General features: G+C 35.7%; 2 protein-coding genes and 1 pseudogene across 4 annotated transcripts in view; 1 reads left to right on the top strand and 2 right to left on the bottom strand.

The window, feature by feature from the left end:
- The window catches only part of Gpr89a (G protein-coupled receptor 89A), a 50,519-nt gene extending 33,409 nt beyond the window's left edge, over window positions 1-17,110 (top strand). Inside the window, exons 8-14 of the mRNA XM_047545928.1 lie at window positions 4,219-4,328; window positions 6,158-6,246; window positions 7,486-7,578; window positions 13,516-13,611; window positions 15,342-15,431; window positions 16,318-16,383; window positions 16,511-17,110. Coding sequence (XP_047401884.1) covers window positions 4,219-4,328; window positions 6,158-6,246; window positions 7,486-7,578; window positions 13,516-13,611; window positions 15,342-15,431; window positions 16,318-16,383; window positions 16,511-16,717 — 751 coding nt within the window. The 3' untranslated portion in view covers window positions 16,718-17,110. The remainder of the gene's footprint in view (window positions 1-4,218; window positions 4,329-6,157; window positions 6,247-7,485; window positions 7,579-13,515; window positions 13,612-15,341; window positions 15,432-16,317; window positions 16,384-16,510) is intronic.
- Window positions 17,111-17,736: 626 nt separating this feature from the next.
- Pdzk1 (PDZ domain containing 1) overlaps window positions 17,737-21,935 on the bottom strand; it is a 34,864-nt gene continuing 30,665 nt past the window's right edge. For all 3 annotated transcript variants that reach the window (XM_047545909.1, XM_047545898.1, XM_047545917.1), the window contains 2 exons: window positions 20,929-21,216; window positions 17,737-18,310 (listed from right to left, as the gene is read on the bottom strand). In XM_047545909.1, coding sequence (XP_047401865.1) covers window positions 18,257-18,310; window positions 20,929-21,216 — 342 coding nt within the window. In that variant the 3' untranslated portion in view covers window positions 17,737-18,256. The remainder of the gene's footprint in view (window positions 18,311-20,928; window positions 21,217-21,935) is intronic.
- LOC124980413 (nucleophosmin-like) lies at window positions 19,096-19,936 on the bottom strand (annotated as a pseudogene).

Here is a 21,935-nt window from a genome sequence, read left to right as displayed (position 1 = left end):
ATTATTTGTATTCTTCGTGTAGAGTTTTTTGAGTTCTTTATAGATTCTGGAAATTAGCGCTCTATCTGAGGTATGGTTGGCAAAGATATTCTCCCACTCTGTAGGCTCTCTCTTCACATTTCTGATAGTTTCCTTTGCTGAGAGAAAGCTTTTTAGTTTGAATCTATCCCAGTTGTTGATTCTTGCTTTTATTTCTTGTGCTATGGGAGTCCTGTTAAGGAAGTCTGATCCTAAGCCAACAAGTTGAAGATTTGGACCTACTTTTTCTTCTATAAGATACAGGGTCTCTGGTCTGATTCCGAGGTCCTTGATCCATTTTGAGTTGAGTTTTGTGTAGGGTGAGAGATAGGGGTTTAATTTCATTCTATTGCATATAGTTTTCCAGTTTTCCCAGCACCATTTGTTGAAGAGGCTATCTTTTCTCCATTGCATATTGTTGGAACCTTTGTCTAGTATGAGAAAATTGTATTTATTTGGGTTTGTGTCCATGTCCTCTATTCTGTACCATTGATCTACCTGTCTATTTTGGTACCAATACCATGCCGTTTTTGTTACTATTGCTTTGTAGTAGAGTTGAAGATCTGGTATTGCAATACCCTCTGCTTCGCTCTTGCTACTGAGGATTGCTTTAGCTATTCTAGGTTTTTTATTCTTCCAGATGAATTTCATAATTGCTTGCTCTATTTCTGCAAGGTACATCATTGGGATTTTAATTGGAATTGCATTGAATCTGTATAGCACTTTAGGTAGTATAGCCATTTTGACGATATTAATTCTGCCTATCCAGGAACATGGGAGATCTTTCCATCTTCTAAGGTTTTCTTGAATTTCTTTCTTTAGTGTTCTGTAGTTCTCATTGTAGAGGTCTTTCACCTCTTTTGTGAGATTGATTCCCAAGTATTTTATTTTTTTCGATGCTATTGTGAATGGGGTAGTTTTCCTAATTTCTCTTTCTGAAGATTCATCACTTATGTATAAAAATGCATTGGATTTATGAGCATTGATCTTGTAACCTGCTACTTTACTGAATTCACTTATGAGTTCTAAAAGTTTTCTGGTGGAATTTCCAGGTTCCTCTAAATATATAATCATGTCATCAGCGAACAGGGATAGTTTGAGTTCTTCTTTGGCACACTATGAAAGCAGTACTTAGAGGAAGATTTATTTCATGGGGTGCATTCAAAAAAAGAAGTAGAAATCAACAAATAAACGACTTAACCCTACAGCTCAAAGCACTAGAAAAAGAAGAGCAGACCAATACCAAAAGTAGTAGAAGACAGGAAATAGTTAAAATCAGAGCCGAAATCAACGAAATCGAAACAAAAGAAACAATCGGAAAAATTAACAAAATAAATAGTTGGTTCTTTGAAAAAATAAATAAAATTGATAAACCCTTAGCCACACTAACAAAGAGAAAGAGGGAGAAAACTCAAATTACTAAAATTCGGAATGAACAAGGAAACATCACAACAGACACGAGTGAAATACAAAACATAATTAGAAGCTATTTCGAAAATCTATACTCCAACAAAACAGAAAACCTCGAAGACATCAACAAATTTCTAGAGACATGTGAACTACCTAAACTGAACGAGGAGGACATACACAACTTAAATAAACCAATTTCAAGCAATGAAATAGAAGAGGTCATCAAAAGCCTACCAACAAAGAAAAGTCCAGGACCAGATGGGTTCTCAGCCGAGTTCTACAAAACCTTTAAAGAAGAGCTCATTCCAATACTCCTCAAACTATTCCATGAAATAGAAGAGGAGGGAACCCTACCAAACTCGTTCTATGAAGCCAATATCACCCTGATACCTAAACCAGACAGAGACACATCAAGGAAAGAAAATTTCAGACCAATATCCTTAATGAACATCGATGCAAAAATTCTCAACAAAATTTTAGCAAATCGCATACAAATATATATTAAAAAGATAGTGCACCACGATCAAGTGGGTTTTATCCCAGGGATGCAAGGTTGGTTCAACATTCGGAAATCAATAAATGTAATTCACCATATCAACAGACTTAAAGTTAAGAATCACATGATTATTTCAATAGATGCAGAAAAAGCATTTGATAAAATACAGCATGCTCAAAACACTAGAAAAAATTGGGGTAGTGGGAACATTCCTAAACATTATAAAGGCAATCTACGCTAAGCCCATGGCTAATATCATTCTAAATGGTGAAAAACTGAAAGCGTTCCCCCTAAAAACTGGAACAAGGCAGGGATGCCCTCTTTCACCGCTTCTATTCAACATCGTCCTTGAGACTCTAGCCAGAGCAATCAGACAAACCAAAGAAATTAAAGGGATACGAATAGGAAAAGAAGAACTCAAACTATCCCTGTATATTTTTATATATTTTTATTCTTTGTACACAAATGGGGTACAACTTTTCATTTCTGTGGGTGTACACAATGTAGAGTCACACCATTTGTGCAATCATACATGCACATAGGATAATGAAATTTGTCTCATTCCATTATCTTTCCTTCCCCCCACCCTCTCCCTACCCCTCAATTCCTGTGCACAATCCACCATTTCTCCATTCTTTCCTTACCCCTCCCTGCAAATGTTTTTTGGTTGGTTGGTTGGTTTTTGTTTCTTTGTTTGTTTGTTTGTTTGTTTGTTTTCCAGTGCTGGGGATTGAACCCAGGAACTTGTGGTTGTGAGGCAAGCACTCTACCAACTGAGCTATATCCCCATCCTCCTGTAAATGTTTTAAAGCAAGACTGTTCTTGTCTGTGTGCAACCAACTTTCACTTCTAGTGATTTTACTTCTCTAAGACCGTAGGACAGTGTCAGTCACCTTTACATATTCAGCCAGTTCTACTCCACATCCAGTCATTAGTGTTGTTATATTATAGACATTAAAAATAAGGGCAATAGAAATGGACTTCTGTGTTCCTCTCTTTGAATTGCCTCTGCTTTAATCCAGCTTATGAAGCTGAAGTGAACCATCTAATGATGGAATGGAACCTTTTCTTCATATACCTGTTCTAGTTTTCCCAGTTTTTTACTTCTTCAGTAAAAAATTACTGATCTTGCCAAGTCAGAAACTCCTTTGGTCTGAGCCTCTTCTTGGTTGTTAATAACATTTTTCCCAAAATACTGAGCTACAGTGAATGTATATAGAGAAAAGGCAGAAAGAACTGAAAGGAACTTTTTTATTCTTAGTATCTAGGCAAAGGTGGTTTTGAGGAGGAAACAGTTAAGTCAACATGATGACACACCTGACATTTTTTTTGTTAATATTATTTTAGCTAATGACTTGAAGAATTTGGCCCATAGAAATACTACTTGGTATTTGTTTCCATTGATATCATTTTTACAGGTCCTACTCATAAACACCAGTTCTGCTTTGTGGTCCTCAACATTTTTCTGTCATCACCCAAAAATATCCACCTTAGATTAAACTTTTCTTTGGTCCAACTTCTCTGTTTTTACTAGGTCGTCCTGATCATTTAGGACTGTAGGCCTTGGCCCATTTTAGCCTTCAAATAATCATTTATGTATAGTTTTTTTTTAACCTAAAGAGGACTTTGTTCTTAAAACTGTTGTGGTGAGCTGGGACATGTCAGCAGCTACCACTGTACCTGTGAGGCCCCCACAGACTGAGAGGACAAGAGGAAGGAACGAAAGAATGGTAGGTTTCCTGTTGATTTATTCTGCAATGGACAGATTATACTAAGAGAAGGTGGCAAATTGAGGTTAGAGTTAAGAGGCCAGGTTTATCTGTTTTTTATTTGATCTTTTTGTTCCTTTGTATCTGCTTTTCATTGAGTTTCTCTTTTGTACCTGGTTCTTTATCTAGGTGTGTTAACTATTTTATTTTTTCCTTAAGTAATAACTGCAATAATTATTAATATATGTATAACACTTTGTAATTGATAGTATGAATTCTTATATATTATTTCAATGATCTTTACAACCATCCAGAGATGAAGAAATGAAAACTCTAGGTCTCACAGCTTCTGAGTAGCAAAGCCAATATTCGAATATATTGCCCCAAGTTCTGTGCTCTTGCAGAGGCCATGTTGTTTCTGGGAGTGTGTAGTTGTAAGAAGTGGAAAAGTGGAACTCCAGAATCAGTATCATTTCCTGCATAGCTCAGCAAATGAGAGGAGCAATTGTGAGACTGGAAAGTGAATGAGACTGGGCTATGAGAGTCTGCTTCCTTACTAAAGTTTTATATTTTATTTTATTTCAGAATGGCAATAGCGCGAAGAACTATGTTCCAGAAGGGGGAGGTGCATAACAAACCATTAGGATTCTGGGGAATGATAAAGAGTGTCGCTACTTCAGCTCCAGGAAGCGAAAGTATCCTTTATCCCTCTACTTGATTCTTTCTACACTCTGGACCAAGGGCAGAAGAAAAAAAAACAGTATTGGGATAGTTCCTTCTAAGGTACCTGAATGCATTAGAGTCCAGACTGGCTTAGGAAATACAATATGTATAGAGTCATCTTTCCAACACCCACGTAAGATCATAAAATCATTATCTTTGAACTGGAAGGGTCCTAAAAAGTCAGTCTTTCCATGTTACAGATGAGAAAATAGACCCAGAGAGGTTAAGTCACACAGTGTTTGTGGCAAAATTAGGAACAGAACTGCGATCTCCTTTTTATAGTTCTTTCCACTACACTATATTTCCCAACTCTGGAAAAACCATGAAAACATAATAGCTCCCTGAAATGAATGGTTTGTGTATGGAATAGTAAGTGCCCATTTCTAAGGTAGTTAGTATTCCTAAACAATTTTAAGTAGCTCTGCTTCTCCAGTAACTTTTTGGTATAAAAGAAAATCAAGATGATTAAGTTAATAGATTGTTCTAGCCCAGCTGGTTATAGTGCTAAACTAATTCCCAAATTCAGTAGCCAAATCCCAACATGACTCCCAAGCCATGTATCTATGGGGGACTGAGTATGAGATCACATTATTCCTGTTTCCTTCCTTGGCCTAGGGAAGTACAAATTCCCTTTGCCTTCAATTGGAGAAGGATGTAGTATATTGCTGTAAATTATGATATATTCTGCTGTCAAATGCAGATAATACTAAGATCAAAGAAAGGCAGGACACTTATGACTGAGGATAAGAATTACTCAGTAAACATTCATTTCATGTCTTCTTTTTCTAAGCAGAGTGCTATGTGATACATTAATGAGTAGAAAATAACCTCTCTCCTCAAGGACCATATGGTAGAAATATATAATTAGTTAAACCTGTTGTTTGGTGGCCTGGACCTTGCCAATAGCAGCCACCATTGAGGAAGGAACTGAAGGGCACTTGTTGATTTGGGCAATAGTGGGGAAATTCACAAAGGAGGGAAGATTTGGACTAAAGTAAATGCGTATATGTTCAGAGATACTGTCTTTACTATTTTCATTACTTAAAACTCCATAAAAGCCAAAAGTGTAGGTTTAAACTATTTTAGTGATAAGTGCCAGGGTAATTTACATGCTTTCTGAGCATGTAACCTAAGTGAAGAGAGTAATAACACTACTCACTGAGTTCTTGGAAAATAGCATAGCTTAGTGGAAAGAACAGGCCACGGAGTAAGGCAGATGTCACTGCATCCACACCTATTAGTTGTGTGGCTTTGAGCAAGTTATGTAACTCTGAGTTTCACTTTCCTTATCTGCAAAATGGATAACAGGATTGTTGGGAGATTAAAGGTAATATCTGTAAAGAACTAAACCCCAGCCTGTGTTAAAACTCAGTTTTAGTTCCCTTTTCAAACATCAAACATTGTATTTATTCAGATAATGTAGGAGAAAACCATGCTTTATTATAGGTGTTATTATTAGTTATTATTATGCAGGCATTTGAGACTTTGAAGATTACATTTAACTTAATTTAATAGACTAAAATAAAGAGGAAAAAACATAAAACCATCTGTCTGAGACACTTGAGCTGGGAGAAACTAAGCAGCAGTTTTTGGTGATGTTCATGGTGGAGAAGCTTTTACATACCTATGTCAGGCTGGAAAAATGGCTGTGAAGTAGCACTACGTACTCTGAAACAGGAAGCTCAAAATAATAGACAATTCCTGGGATCTGATTTAGAAAAAATCAAAAGCAAATGCTTTCTTCATTGCTATTTTTTGAAATTTCTATGTGATTTAAACCTTGATGCCCATTTTGTGCCAGATCTTACTCTTATTCAACAGGAAGTGGATGCTTTGGAAGAACTAAGCAGGCAGCTTTTTCTGGAAACAGCTGATCTATATGCTACCAAGGTACAGAGCAAGGAAAGTAAACTATGGTTTTTACCAATATGATTGGTAAAACTAAACTGAAAAGACTAAATAGCTGGCCGTGGTTGTGGCTCAACGGTAGAGCACACTTGCCTAGCATGTATGAGGCACTGGATTCAATCCTCAGCACCACATAAAAATAAATAAAGGTATTGTGTCCATCTACACCTAAAAAATTAAAAAAAAAAAAAGACTAAATAACTTTGTAGTATCCTCTATAACCAAGCAATGCAAGAAATACCTCACAACTTCATTGTAAGCTATGAAGCACTAGGAATGAGTGATACTTCATGAAATCATTCCTATCACTGGCAGAAATCCTTAATGGAACACTCTCAATAATAGAAAATGGAAGGATAGTCAGAAGAGGCTTTTCAACATCTAGGGAGGTAAACTCACACCACTTCCTACTGACCCAGGGTAAAGGTAGCAGCTCCTTTATTTCTTTTTATTCCCTCCTAAATTAATTTTAAGAACAGTAGAAGCCATACACCACCAGCACACCTGTAATCCTCGCAGCTTGGGAGGCTGAGGCAGGAGGATTGTGAGTTCAGAGCCAGCCTTAGCAAAAGCAAGGCTCAGTGATACCCTGTCTCTAAATAAAATACAAAATAGGACTAGGGGTGTGGCTCAGTGGCTGAGTGCCCCTGAGTTCAATCCCTGGTACCAAAAAAAAAAAAAAAAAAAACAATAGATACCTATCTGCTGTCCCTATTTTAAAAGACCCAGATCGAAAGGTATCCTAACTGCAAGAAGTAACTTTCCTGTGTACACCTAAAATGCAGTATTATTCAAATGTGCAAAATCTATTAAGGCTTCAGACTATTTTAATCCTTTTTGAGGGTAACTTCACAGGGGTAGCTATAGCGGGTAGAGGTTAACTAATATAGGCTTTGGAGACAGACCTGAGCCTACTCACTCACTTGACCTTCGGTAAGTTATTTAACCTCTCTCAGACTTGATTTTCTCATCTGTAAAATGAAGATAATAGAACATACCTCAACAGAAGATTAAAGTAGATAATGCATATAAGATGTTTGTCCCAGTCTCTGGGTTAAGGTAAATATTCAATAAGTGCTGGCCACTATTGCTCTCATTTTAATATCGTTACCATGTGTAGTTTGGACTCGACTCAAACAGTGATTCATGGAGGGATTCTTTTATTGAAAATAAGTTTACATTTGCTGAAACTAACCATGTTTTGTGTTTGGTTTTCCTCAGGAGAGAATAGAATACTCCAAAACTTTCAAGGGAAAATATTTCAATTTTCTGGGTTACTTTTTCTCTATTTACTGTGTTTGGAAAATTTTCATGGTAAGTATATTGTTTTTAACTGTAAAAGTTGGGTAATTTTTCCCTGGCAAAAAGAGAAGATGAATTTGATTGATACATTTAAGTTCAATTCCAAATTCGATTGAGTTGACAGAGAGAGTGACCTTTCATTTCTCCAAGCCTCCCTTTTTCTCTCTCCTCTCCTTTTTAGAGAACCTAAAAATGGAGGTTACCTTTTTCTTCTGTCAGAAATCATTAGTTGCACCTTACATTATGAAGCATATGAGTTGATGTAAAGTTTCTTATTTTATACTCTGCTTTTCATATTAACCATGAACACTACTTTCACCTCAGAATAGAAGCCACTTGGGGTTGGGGATTTAACTCAGTGGCAGAGTACTTGCCTAGCACATCAAGGCTCTGAGTTTGGTCCTCGGCCCTAAAAAAAAAAAAAAAAAATAGAAGCCACGTACCCTTTTTAGTAATTTATACCTAAAAACTTAAGTCTAAAATAAATTCTAAAATATTTATTTCTGTAAATAAATTCATCTTCTGCACTTATTACTCATTCTTTTGTGATTCTCCCTGTTTTATTTCTCTGTGTGCATTTTATGTACATTTATTTGTCTTCTGACTCATCTGTGGGTATTCATGGATTTCAATGTGACCATAGAAAAGGCTGATTTGACTTTCTAGTTTGGTGACTTTCCTACTGGGGCTGTGTTTGCACAAAGAGGAGCTTTGTCAGCTTGTTGGTTAATTTTGATCAGTATAGATGAATGAGGGATTTTGAACGTAATGGATCTAATGTTATAATAAATTGAAGTCAGTAACACTTAGATGACATTTTAAAATCTTGATTCATTTAATGAGAAAAGATGAATAAAGATAGCATGTTCAGTTAACTAAGCCACTAAAAGAATTTTTCCTGAGATGCAGCGTTTAGGAGAGCATATCACTAACAGATTTTTTTTTTGGAGTATATATATATAATTGACCTACGATAAACTGAACCTATTTAAAGGGCAATATTTGCTCAGTTTTTACATATGTATGTACCTGTACAGCAACCATCACTACAATCCAAATAAAGAACATACTCATCCATCATGTTCAAGTTTCCTCCTGCCCCTTTGTAATGCCGCTCTTTCACACCCCCAGTTCCCAGTCAATAACTGATCCGCATTCTGTCATTATATATTAATGACAGAATCCATTATGGTCCATAATCCATAATTCTTGAATTATCGAGGTATGAAATTCATTATTTTGCATATAGATTTCCAGTTGTTCTAGTACTATTTTTTGAAAAGATTATTGTTTCTACATTGTACCTTTGCAGTTTTGTCAACCTAATTGAGCATATGTGTATGGGCCTGTTCATATACTTTCTTACTTTCTGTTGATTTAGTTGCCTTGATCTGTCCCACTTTGTCTTGATCACTGCTTTATAATAACCCTGAGATCAGATAGTATGTTCTCCAACTTTTTTTTTTTTCAGATTTGTTTTGGCTGTTCTATTATGTCCTTTGCATTTCCATACAAATTTTAGAATCAGCTTATTCTTGCCAAAAAATATGCCTGCTGAAATTTGTATTGGGATTTGTTGAATCTATAAATTAGTTTTAAGAGAAATGACATCTTAATATTGAGTCTTCCAATTCACACATAACCTTTCATGTATTTATTATCTTTTTTAGTTTCTCTCAACAGTATTCTGTGGATATTTGACTCTTTTGTCAGGTTTCTCTGAGTATCTAATTTTTTTATGCTGTTGTAAATGTGACTTTTTATCATTTCAATTTGATTGTTACTATTATGTAGATATGGCTCATTCTTATGTATTGATCTTATATTCTGCAGCCTTACTAACATTCCATGTAATTTCTAGAAGTTTTTTCATAGATTTTTCTGCGTAATCAGGTCTCTTCCTCCTCTGTAATGAGGATGCCTCCTATTTCCTTTCTCTCCCCCACCTCCTCTTCTTTCTTCTCCTCTTATTTATCTCCCATCTCCTTTTCTCTTCCCTGCCCTCCACTCTCACATTCTTAATTTCCTCCCCTTCTCTTTTACTTCCTGTTTCTTTTTCTGTTTCCTCCTCTTTCCTGTTCTTTTTCCCCTTTTACTCCTCCATCTGCACCTCCTCATTGGCCAAAACCTCCAGTACGGCGTTGAACAGAGGTTGTAAGAGTAGTTTGCCCTAGTCTTGTTCCTGATCATAGGGAAAGAGCATCCATTCTTTCACAATTAACTATGATTTTAGCTCTTGGCTTTTTCTAGTTTCCCTTTATCTGGTTGAGGAATTCCTTCTGTTCATGATTTGCTTAGTGTTATTAATCATGAAACTGTTGGATTTTGTAAAATGCCTTTTCTGCATCTGTTGAGATAATCATATTATTTTCTTTTTTATATTAATTTAACCTTGCATTCCTAGAATATGTCTCACTTGGTCATGGTTAATTATCCTTTTTATATTTTGTGGGATTCAACTTGCTAAAATTTGGTTAGGAATTTTTGCATCTCTGTTTATGAGGGATATCAGACTATTGTTTTCTTAAAATGTTTTTATTTGATTTTAGTCAAAATAATACTGACCTTAGATAACAAGTATTGCCTTCTCTTCTAATTAGAGTAAAAGTTTGTATGGAATTTTATTAGTTCTTCCTTAAGTTTTTGTTAGACTTGACCAGTACAACATCTGGGCCTAGAGTTTTCTTTGCAGAAAGATTTTCTTTAAAGATATGTGGTTTATTCGGTTATCTATTTCCTCTTGAATGAGATCTTGCAGTTTGCATCTTTCAAGGAATTTATTCATTATTATTGAAATTGTCTGTTATTGGCATAAATTACTCATAATATTCCCTCATTGTCCTTTTGGTAGCTATACAATCTATAGCAATGTCACCGTCACCACCCCCTTTTTTTTTTTTCATCAGGGATTGAACCCAGGGGCACTTAACCACTGAGCCACATCCCTAGCCCTTTTTATCTTCTATTCTTGGAGGCAGGGTCTCACTACATTTCTTAGGGCCTTACTAAGTTGGTGAGGCTGGCTTTGAACTTGCAATCTTCTTTCCTCAGCCTCCCGAACTGCTGGGATCGCAGACATGTGCCACCGCGCCCATTGAGATGTCACCCCTTTTGGTCCTTTACTATAAAACAATTTTATTGAGCTATAATCCACATACATTTACCCATTTAGTGTTCATCTCAGTGGCTCTTAGTTTATTCACAGAGTTGTGCAGCCATTACCACAGTTCATCTTTTAACATCTTCATCAAATCAGAAAGAAATCTTATACTCATTAGTAGTTATTTACCATTTCTCCCCCAACTCCTAGTCCCCCAGCCACTAATATACTTTATCTGTAGGTTTTCCTATATTGGACATTTCATATAAACAGAACCATAGAATTATGGTCTTTTATAATTGACTTCTTTGACTTAACATAATGTTTTTTTAAAGTTCATTCATGTTATAGCATCTTTTTATGACTGAATAGTGTTCCTTTTTATAACTGAATATGATATTACCCATTATATGGATAATAACACATTTTATTTATCCACTTATTGGTTGATAAACATTTGAGTTGTTTCTACTTTGGACCACTATCAGTAATGCTATGATCATTCATGGGTAAGTTTTTTGGTGTTCCTAAGTTTCCATTTCTCTTATGTACATATCTATGAATAAAATTGCTGTGTCATATACTAACTATATGTTTAACCTTTTGAAGACCTGTAAACTGTTTTACAAAATAGTAGCACCAGTTTACATTCCTGCCAGCAGTGTATAAAGGTTCTAATTTCTTCACATCTCACCAACACTTGTTATTAAAACGTCTGTTTCATTGTAGCCTTCCTAGTAGGTGTGGTCTCTCACTCTTGATATTGGTAACTTGAGTCTTTCCTCCTTTGCCCTCCCCTTATCAGGCTAATAGAGATTTATTGATTGCATTGAATTTTTCAGAGAACCAGCTGTTAGTTTACTTGATTTTTCTGTATTATTTTTCTGCTTTCTATTTCATTGATTTCTGTTCTGCTCTTAGTTGTTTTCTTTCTTCTGATGATTTTGGGTCATCTTTTTCTAATTTCTTAAAGTGGAAGCTAAGATCATTGATTAGAGACCTTTTCTGATAAAGATGTTTCATTACTATACATTTTTTATGTACCATTTTAACCGTATCTCACTAATTATGTATTCTTATTTTCAGTCAGTTTAAAATGCTTTCTAATTTCCATTTTGATTTCTTCTCTCAGGTTATTTAGAAGTATGTTAAAGTATCTGGGGATATTTCAAATATATTCTAATTGATTTCTAATTTAATTTTATATGTCTAAGAACATTTTGTATGATTTGAATAGTTTAAAATTTATCAAGGCTTGTTTTATGTCTCAGAACAGTCAACTGAATTCAGCATGTTAAACATTCTGTGTGCACTTGAGTAGAATGTGTATTCCGCTCTTGTTGGCTAGAATTGTCTATAAATGTCAGGTCAGGGTGATTGATAGCATTTTTCAAGTTTTCTATATCCTTACTGATTCTCTGACTACTTTATCAATTATTATGAGAACAATTCCAGCTATTTTGGACTTGGTTGTTTTATTTCTATCAGTTTTTGCTTCATGTATTTTGAAGTTTTATTATTAGGCATATAAACATTTAGGATTTTTTTGTACATTTTGTTGAAAAAATGATCCTTTTATCAGTATGAAATGACCCTTCTCAGACCTGACAATATTTTTTGCTGTGAGATCTACTTTATATGAAATTTATATAGATATTCTACCTTTCTTTTTGATTAGTGTTAGCATAGTATATCTTTTTTCCATCCTTTTATTTTTAACCTATTTTTATCTTCATATTTAAAGAGGAATTCTCATAGGCAACATATGCATTAGTTGGGTCTTACTTTTTTATCCAGTCTGACAGTCTCTGCTAAACAATCTCTTGGCATGATTAAATCAGGGATTAGCAATATATAGCCCACAGTCAAAACCCAACTACTGCTTGCTTTTGTAAATAAGGCGTTATTGGAACATAGCCAAGCCCATTCATTTATGTATTGTCTGTGATTGTCACACTACAGTGGCTGGGTTTGCTGACCCATGATTTAGACTACTTACATTTAACGTGATTATTGAAATGGTTAGGTTTAAAACTACCATGTTGCTATGTGTTTTTCATTCCTCCCATCTGTTTTTCCCCCCTTTTTTTCTTTTTTTAAACTGCCACTTTTGTGATTAATTGGGTATTTTCATGATTCCATTTAATATCCTTTGTTAGCTTGTTATAACTCCCTTTTCATCTTAGTCTTTGCTCTTAGAGCATTCAGAAAATAACCACAGGGAATTAGAATTTCTTGCTTCTCTCACTGATCTTATCTATCAGAATGTTACCTTTCTGGCTTCCAATAAATTAAGGTATTTGTGCAGTAACCTTATTCCCCTTGACTCCATAGAAAATAAACGTGAGTAGATAGAGGCTTTTATTTTCCTGTGTGTGAGTAACCAAAATAGATTTCCTATACATGGTTTAAATTAAGAAGAGAATTATGTTTTTTAGAAACATTGGCCTATAAGATATGTCCTATTGATTAATTCATCTTCTTTTTTGGGGTTTTTCTTTTGTTTTTGTTTGGTACTGGGGATTTAACCCAGGGGTGCTTTACCCAGCTCATCATCTTAAATCACTTTTTTAAATAGTGATTATTAAGATGCTTTAATAACTGGGCACTGTGGCACACACATGTAATCCCAGCTGCTGGGGAAACTGAGGCAGGAGGATTGCAAGTTCAAAACCAGCCTCACCAACTTAGCAAGACCCTAAGCAACTTAGGGAGACCTTGTCTCAAAATATACAATAAAAAAGGCTGAGGATGTGGCTCAGTGGTTGAGCACTCCTGGATTCAATCCCTGGTCTCCCCCCACACCTCCCCCCCAAAAAAAACTAATATAAAAGTTTGTATCTCTGCAGGCAACCATCAACATTGTTTTTGATCGAGTTGGGAAAACTGATCCTGTTACAAGAGGCATCGAGATCACTGTGAATTACCTGGGAATTCAGTTTGATGTAAGAGTTATGTCAAGATCTTGGTCTGTTAGGTTTCTTTTTGTTTCATCTGCTTTAACTTAACATTATTAAGATCCTAATGCTCATAATTTAGGTACTTGCTTCTACTTTTGTTCTTCACACTGTCCTTTATATACGTTGGCATATTCACATGACATATTTGTAAAAGGCTAAGGGTACTCTTTCTTAATGTAAAAACCATAAGTAATAACTGGTACTTATTGTCATCATGAATGCTGATTATTTCTGCAATTCCTCCTCTGCTTCTCTATAGCCAGTTATCACTTTGCCAGTTTCTCCTCACCATATATTCAGATCCCAGTCTCTGTGATACTTGATGAACTCTTCAAACACACAACTGACTTTTGATTTCCCTGGTAGAAAATTAACTACTAATTAGTGTTTCATGTTAACACTGAAGTGATTAATGTGGACCTTGGACTAAAGATGGTAACTGTCACCTGTGTGTAGTTGTTTTTTAATCATTCTACTTGTTTCATAAAACAAGTGTCATAAACACACCCTTGCCCCAGTTTAAGTTCAGTGTCTTTATTCACAGAATAGTATAGTTTCCAGTTGTATGTATGACCAATAATTCATACTCACTAATACTTTTGGTAATAAGACTGGGCCATTTAGCTGTGCTCTAATCCTAAAAGACAAGACTGCATGATACACCCTGTCCTCTGTCTCAGCAGGGTGTACTTCAGTCTCAAGGGTAGCTGGATAAAAACAAGAATGAGCTGGAGCAAACTGAGCACCAGTCCTTGAGAAATAGCTCCAAATGTACATTTTTTTTTGATGATGTAACAATTGTGTTTCCTTTTTGCATGATCTTCAAGTACTATAGAAATTAATTAAGTGTGTTTTGCTATTGTTGCATATGTGTTTTCCTTGTTTAAATTTTGTGCTGGGCTGAATTTTTAGAAATGTTTTTTCCTGAGACTACTTACTTGCTGTGTATATATTCCATCTATAATTCATCTGTACCCTGCATATTTCATGATTGCGAATAACAAGCTTCTTAAATATTAGTAATAGCAGCTCTCCCTCACATACTTTTCAGAACTGAATCAAGCAAGGCAAAAGGACAAAAAGATTCGAGTGAAGTTCAGTTATCTCCTAAAACATAGCTGAGAATGCCTATATATTCTTTTATTTTTAAGAGATTCTTAGAAGTTTTGTGTAATTAGAGGGCTCTCATTCATAGATATTAAAAATAAACAAGCTCCTATTCATTTCCTTTTAATTCCTTCACTTAAAGTAAAGCTACATTATTAACTGTGGGTTTTTTTCTTTTTTTTTTTTGTTTATAAGTGTTATATTTTTTTAAATATTTTTTTTTAGTTGTAGATGGATACAATACTCTATTTATTTTTATGTGGTGCTGAGGATCAAAACCAGTGCCCCACACTTGCTAGGCAAGCGCTCTACCACTGAACTACAACTCCCAGCCTCTATAAGTGTTATTTTTATCAACTTTGTTGTACTTGCTTTCTTCTGCCCTTAATGTTTAAATTCAGTCCACCAGTTTAGATAACCACTGCAGTCTTCCTATAAGTGTTTACTGAACCCCTACTTGCTTTCTTCTTTCCCTTTTAAAAGAAGTGGGGATGAGTCAGGGCCTAATAAGGTTCTCACAATCGCATAAGTGATCAAAATACATCTTCTTTCTTAACATCTCTTTGAACAGAGATTTAACATATTTTTTCCTCTTGTTATGGTGGCAGGTAAAGTTCTGGTCCCAACACATCTCCTTCATTCTGGTTGGAATAATCATTGTCACATCCATCAGAGGATTGCTGATCACTCTTACCAAGGTATATTGTATCACAGTATCAAAAAGTATTTATTTAATTAACTGTGGCACCATGAAATAATGTGACCCAATTAAGATTTCTGCCTTCTGAAATCTTAATAGTCACAAGTGTTTAGAAAACATATAGTAGAATAAAAATGTTAAGACTACTATATAAATTGATGATAATATATGACATCATATACCAATAACAGGTAAGTCCCAAAAATAATAGAATGAGATGAGAATCTGTTGACTTTTATATCACTGTTACTGATAATGGAACAGGTAGGTATTCAGCAGATATTTGGAATAAATGAATTAGATATTTGAGGTTAGAATAATTATGAGAATCATTCATAAAGAAGATATGGAAGTAGGGAAGCAGAATGTTGAGCTGTTTCTTGGTCAACATAGGAAGACTTCATGGAGGTAAAAAAGGGGAATCCTCTTTGATAGATATGTAGGGATTTCACTATCCTACTATGAGAATAGTTTCAGTGAATGAAGAGAAGAGGTTGAGACAGGAAAGGATCTCCAGGCATCCAGCATAATTTCGGAAAGAACTCTGGAGCCTATTAATAATTGCAAATGTCTGTTTTAATGTTTTGTAGGGATATTAAGTTCGGTTATATGCATCACAGAGTTTCTAAAGTTTAATAGGCTAGGAATCCTCTCAAATGGTATCTCACTAAAAACCACCAACTACTTCAAAGGGAAAACTAAAGTTTTTAAGTAGTCTTTTTTTTTTTTTTAAGTCTCTTCTTTATAGCCCTAATCATCCGAATTGTTCTATGCAGGATTGTGGCATGAAGAGACACTTATTAAAGGTTAACCACATTACTTATAGTTCATAACACAGGAATCTAGCAATTCTGCATTAAGTATCTCTCTCCCTTTCTTGACAGTTCTTTTATGCCATATCCAGCAGTAAATCCTCCAATGTCATTGTCCTACTATTAGCACAGATAATGGTAAGTATAATGAACAAGCTTTATGTTTATAGCTGTAAAATACCAGAAATGTGTTTTAACAGCTTCTTCTGACCTGGCTCTCACTATGTTCAAAGCGATTTCTGGATTAATTGATCTGATTTTTCAGGGAATGTACTTTGTCTCCTCTGTGCTGCTGATCCGAATGAGTATGCCTCTGGAATACCGCACAATAATCACTGAAGTCCTTGGAGAGCTGCAGTTCAACTTCTATCACCGTTGGTTTGATGTGATCTTCCTGGTCAGCGCCCTTTCCAGCATACTATTCCTCTATTTGGCTCACAAACAGGCACCAGAGAAGCATATGACACCTTGAACTCATGCTTATTAAAGACTCTGAGAAGCCAGTGGTTACAATTTTCTAAGAGGAAAAACAATGGAGGGGACCAGCGCCTAATATTTTTTACACAAAATGCCATGTTAGCCTATTTCTACCTCCAACATATGCCTTCCTCTTCAGATGATACTGTGATCATAAGTAGCATGAGCTAAAACACAAGGAGTAGTACTCAGCAGAGAGCATCCTGTGCAGATTTGAAGTTTTCACCAAGTGGAGAGGGGAGAAGAGGGAGAATGAGAATACACTGGAACTATGGGGCAAGAGATGTCTGATAGCTGGGCCAAACACATAGGATTTTTGTTTCAAGGTTCACATGGAGAAGGTTATGGCTTTCCCTTGAGATTGTCATTAAAATCAAAGATTTTAACACTTTTGGCCTTAGGTTCACTTTATCAGTCATAGCTTGGTATTATGTTTGTGATCTAATGTGAGTTGACATCCCTCCTTCCTCACCCAACCCCTGCCCTATTAAAATAACCAAGAGTTTGTTTTCTGAGAAAGAAAGAGTAGACAACTGAACTAGATTCTACCAAAAGAGATGTCAGATTATGTTGTTTTCTTGATTTCCTTTTAAATTAATATTAAGAGTGAGCCGGGCATGGTGACACACACCTGTAATCCCAGCAGCTTGGAAGGCTGAAGCAGGAGGATTGCAAGTTCAAAGCCAGCCTCAGCAACTTAGCAAGGTACTAAGCAACTCAGTGAAAACCTGTCTCTAGTGATGTGGTTCAGTGGTTGAGTGCCCCCGAGTTCATTCACCAATATCAAAAAAAAAAAGAATACCCTACATTTTAATTCAGCAATGATGTATCCCATGTTTTCCTTCCATTTGCCCCTCATGCTTTGAGATAAAACAATGAACTGCAGTAAGTTACTTTCATACCCGAGACTCAAGTTCTTCAAAAGGTATGTCTTGGAAAAATTTTTAGAATACTCAAATGCATCTTAAGATAATTATGAATATTATCACCTTTTATTACTAAGGTCTTATTCTATATTTTATTGTGTTTGGGGTTTTTAGAAGATTAAAGCATAAAAAAGCACTAATAAGGTTATACTAGCTAACAGGGAAGTTCAAGCATACTCAAAAGGCATTTTAATAGTATTTATTCCAGCAACCATAACATTGCTATAAAAACAATTTTAATCAGATCTGCTGAATGTTTTAATTAGCAACTCTAACATATATAGATTAGGTATTTTTGGCGTTCAAGGAGCCTATAGAAGTAAGAGAATCATCATTAGAGAAATGGAGTTAACTTGAAGCTTGGAAGAGATCACATAAAAATGATCTGACTACTGCCTTGGATCTTCCTAAGTTAACCATAAATAAGCCATCTGCAGTAGCAGCCCCTAAGACAAATGACAACAAGACAATCACACATGTTGAATGGTTTCCAAAGGAGTTGTTGTTCTCTAAGAGAGACAATAAATGGATGGCAGCTCCGTTCTTTGAGAAAGCAGTTTCTGGATACTTAGTAGTAATCCTGTTAGCCAAAATAATTATTTCTTGCGTCACATCTCCGTATCTTCAGAATTGGAAGAAGAATGTGAGACTGTACTGTTGGCCTGTGCAAAAGAAAACAAAGGATTTACAAAGTGGCAGATTAGAAAAGACCATCCCTTTCACAGAGTTGTATAACTTAGGGAGTAGAGTCACTTCTAGAAGACAGGTGATCTGAATTCTACACTTGGCTTTGTTTCTAACTTGCTATTTGACACATTAACAGATTTCTTAATGTCATATATATTTCTTTTCTATAACACTAGCATAGAACTATAATTGACCACCTATAGAGGAATTATTAAGACAACTAGAATACTTATTAAACTTTCTGGAATATAAGGTCAGTGATTATTTTGTGTGTTCATTGAATTGTTATATCACCAATCAGTAGAATAGAAAAATATTAAATTCAACTTTTTACTTTATTAAAATATTGAGTATTTCACATGTATATTTTTGTCTCCCCACCACTATCACCATGTCATATCATACATACTTAAAAACCAAGCAAAATGGAACTGGGGTTGTGGCTCAGTGGTGGAGCACTTGCCTAGCATGTGTAAGGCGGTGGGTTCGAACCTCAACACCACATAAAAATTAAGGTATTGTGTCCATCTACAAACTAAAAAAAAAAAATTTTTTTTTTGAAGAAATTTTTAAAAAAGCAAAGGGTGGAGTTCCAGCTTTAAAAACTAAACAGGCATTTTGGACAATACATTTTTGGCAGTGAAACTTGGACAACCTTTATTAAACGGTAGGGAAAGTTCTCACTTTGCATTGTAAAAAGGACAACCAAAAACCAACTGTTATAGAAATGAAACAAGACAGATTTTTAACAAACTTAAAACTATTTTCTTAGAGACTTCCTCCACTGTCGGAGTTCTTGACTAGCCTCCTGTTCAGTCATCCAGAAGCAGTTCTTCACATAATTGATGAATGTGACTTCCACTTTGGGAAGAATACCACCTTTTTTTATACTTGCTTGCATTTTTGCTTTAATGTCTTCTACAGAACTAGGCCCTTTTGGTGTTTTAAGAGGTTTTTCCTGTTTTTTGAAGGATTGTTGACCTTTTGATCTTTGTGTTGATGGTTTTGAGTCTTTTCCATTTTGGTTTGATTTTTGTGCATTTTGGGCTAGAGTATCTTGCATAGATTTCTTCACTGGAGGTTTTCAGTTTCCTCATCAAAATCATTATCATCATTGTCTTCAGCAGCAGGTTTTACTTTTTTTCTGGGGAACCTTGCTACCACCTCCAGGGGCAGATCACTTTCCAGGTACACTTAAAAGTTTTACATCCTCCTTCCCTTCATCTTCTGATTCTTCATCTTCCTCAATAGTTAAGGACTGCCCACCAATATGCACAGGCCCTGAATCGTACTTCAACTTTAAGACCATAAGTAGTGTGATTTCGAAGCCCTCAAGGGGAAACCATTGGCTGTACAGACATTTGCAGTGTTGCCAGTGTTACTTTAAGCGGACTGGCTTCATAATTCATTGCTTCTGCTTCAACAACATGCAATTCATCTTTTGCACCAGCCCCTAAACTGAACGTTCTTAATGATAACTGGTGCTCATTTTCATCATAATCCACTTTAAAGTGATAATCTTTGTCAACCTTTAACTCACAACTGAAAAAGATAGTTCTGGGACCTTAGGGGACTCATTCCATATCCATCAAATCTTCCATGGGGTGGTAGCATGCAGTTAAGTGGGAGAGAAGTTGGACAGAAAATAGACTGCTACCCTAGAGAAGAGGTACGCAGGATGGGATCAAACCATTTGAATTCAATTTTTAGAGTCCTAACTTTGCCATAAACTTCTTTTTTTAATATTTTTAGTTGCAGATGGACACAATACCTTTATTTTATTTATTTATTTTTATGTGGTGCTCAGGAGCAAACCTGGTGCCTCATGCATGTGAAACAAACGCTCCACCACTGAGCCACAGCCTCAGCTCCGCCATAAATTTCTTTGATGAACATAGATAATCAATTCACTTTTGGACCTCAGATTTACCTAACCTGAGTGTATACAGAATGATGCTTAATCTTTTCTAGTAATAAAGTTATAGACACCTGCCAATTATTTTTTAAAAACTGCCCCTAACATCATTTTTATGTTTACTGTGAGCCAGATACTGTTTAAAGCATTTTAATAGCCTCAGTATAATTCTGATAACAATTCTAGAAATTATCCCTTTTTAATACATAGAGAAACTGAGGGACCAAACAAATAAAACCATTTTCCCAAGACCAGTAAGTGACAGAACCAGAATTTGTAGTACATAGGCTGATTCTGGTGGGCTCCATTATAATTTTTTTTTATTTTCTTATATATTTTTAGTTCTTGATGGACCTTTATTAATTTATTTATATGCAGTGCTGAGAATTGAACCCAGCACCTCACACATACTAGGCAATTACTGTACCACTGAGCCATAACCCCAGCCCTCCATAATAATTTTGATAAACTTATTTCTTGACTTATCAACTCTACATAATAGCTATCTGCAGCATGCTATGAAAATAAGGAATTTTTTTCTTATACTGCCTTCTATAATTTATTTGTTATCTTTACCAGATTTTCTAAAACATTAGAAAATAATATAAACAGACATGAGCTGTGTACTTATTAGGGACTGTAAGACAGATCACATAAATAAAATGTGTCACCACTCACTCGTTCTTTAGCCATGTGTGAGTCATGCTCTGACTCTGCCAGTGTTTCTTTGGAATCAAGGCAGGCAGCCAGTGGATCAGCCATCGAGGAAACAATAGAAATTTTCTTTGCTTGGAAGTAATCATAGGCCTTCTTTCCACAGACCAAGAGTGTGACATCCTTCCCACTGCTCTGGATTCTATCTACAACCTTCTCATAGGGTTCATCCAACACATTAACCCCATTCACTTCGATAATGATGTCCTCGTCCTCCAGCCCCGCTACATCAGCAGGGCCACCCTTCTGTACCTGTGAGCAGAGGTTCCGAGTTATCAATTCTAAACATGGGTAAGAGTATGTTAGATCACCTTTTTTTCAGAGGAGAAGTTTGAGAATTTATCCTGAACTATATTATTTCCCTTTGAGGTACAGAAGTTAAAGATTCTTTAATGCTTTTCTACTTCTGGAAGCTCTGACTTCCATACTCAAATGAGTAGTGTTAACCAACTGGTTGAAAATCAGTTTTCTGAGCTGAAGGCATTAGATCCCATAGGTCTTCCTCCTTCACTCCCAGTCTGAGAGCTACATGGGTGATAATCTCACTGTCAGTCCTATTAAGGGAAGGGCATTATGCCAAATGCATAGGAGCAAACAAGTGTCACTCCCAGTTAGGCTTGACAGTGTCAACTATTCATGTCAGTTCACTGTTTGATTTGAAAGTGTCTAAAGAGATAATTAGGTGCAACAGATACTCTGGAAGCAAAAAAAAAAAAAAAAAAAAAAAAAAAAGTGACTTATGATATAACTTAAAGGGTGCAGGACTGTGAAAGTATCTGAACCCAAATGAGGTAAGGTACACTGAAGACGTTTTGTGGGGCAGGGAGCAGGAGACCAGGTATTGGACCCAGGATCACTTAACCACATCCCTAGCTTTTTTTATATTTTGAGACAGTCTCAAAGTTGCTTAGGGCCTGGCTAAGTTGCTGAGGCTGGCCTCGAACCTGTAATCCTCCTGCCTCAGCTTCCCG

The sequence above is a fragment of the Sciurus carolinensis genome, chromosome 1, assembly GCF_902686445.1.
Source record: "Sciurus carolinensis chromosome 1, mSciCar1.2, whole genome shotgun sequence".
In the NCBI taxonomy this organism is placed as follows: domain Eukaryota; kingdom Metazoa; phylum Chordata; class Mammalia; order Rodentia; family Sciuridae; genus Sciurus; species Sciurus carolinensis.
This window is presented reverse-complemented; position numbering and strand designations above follow the sequence as displayed.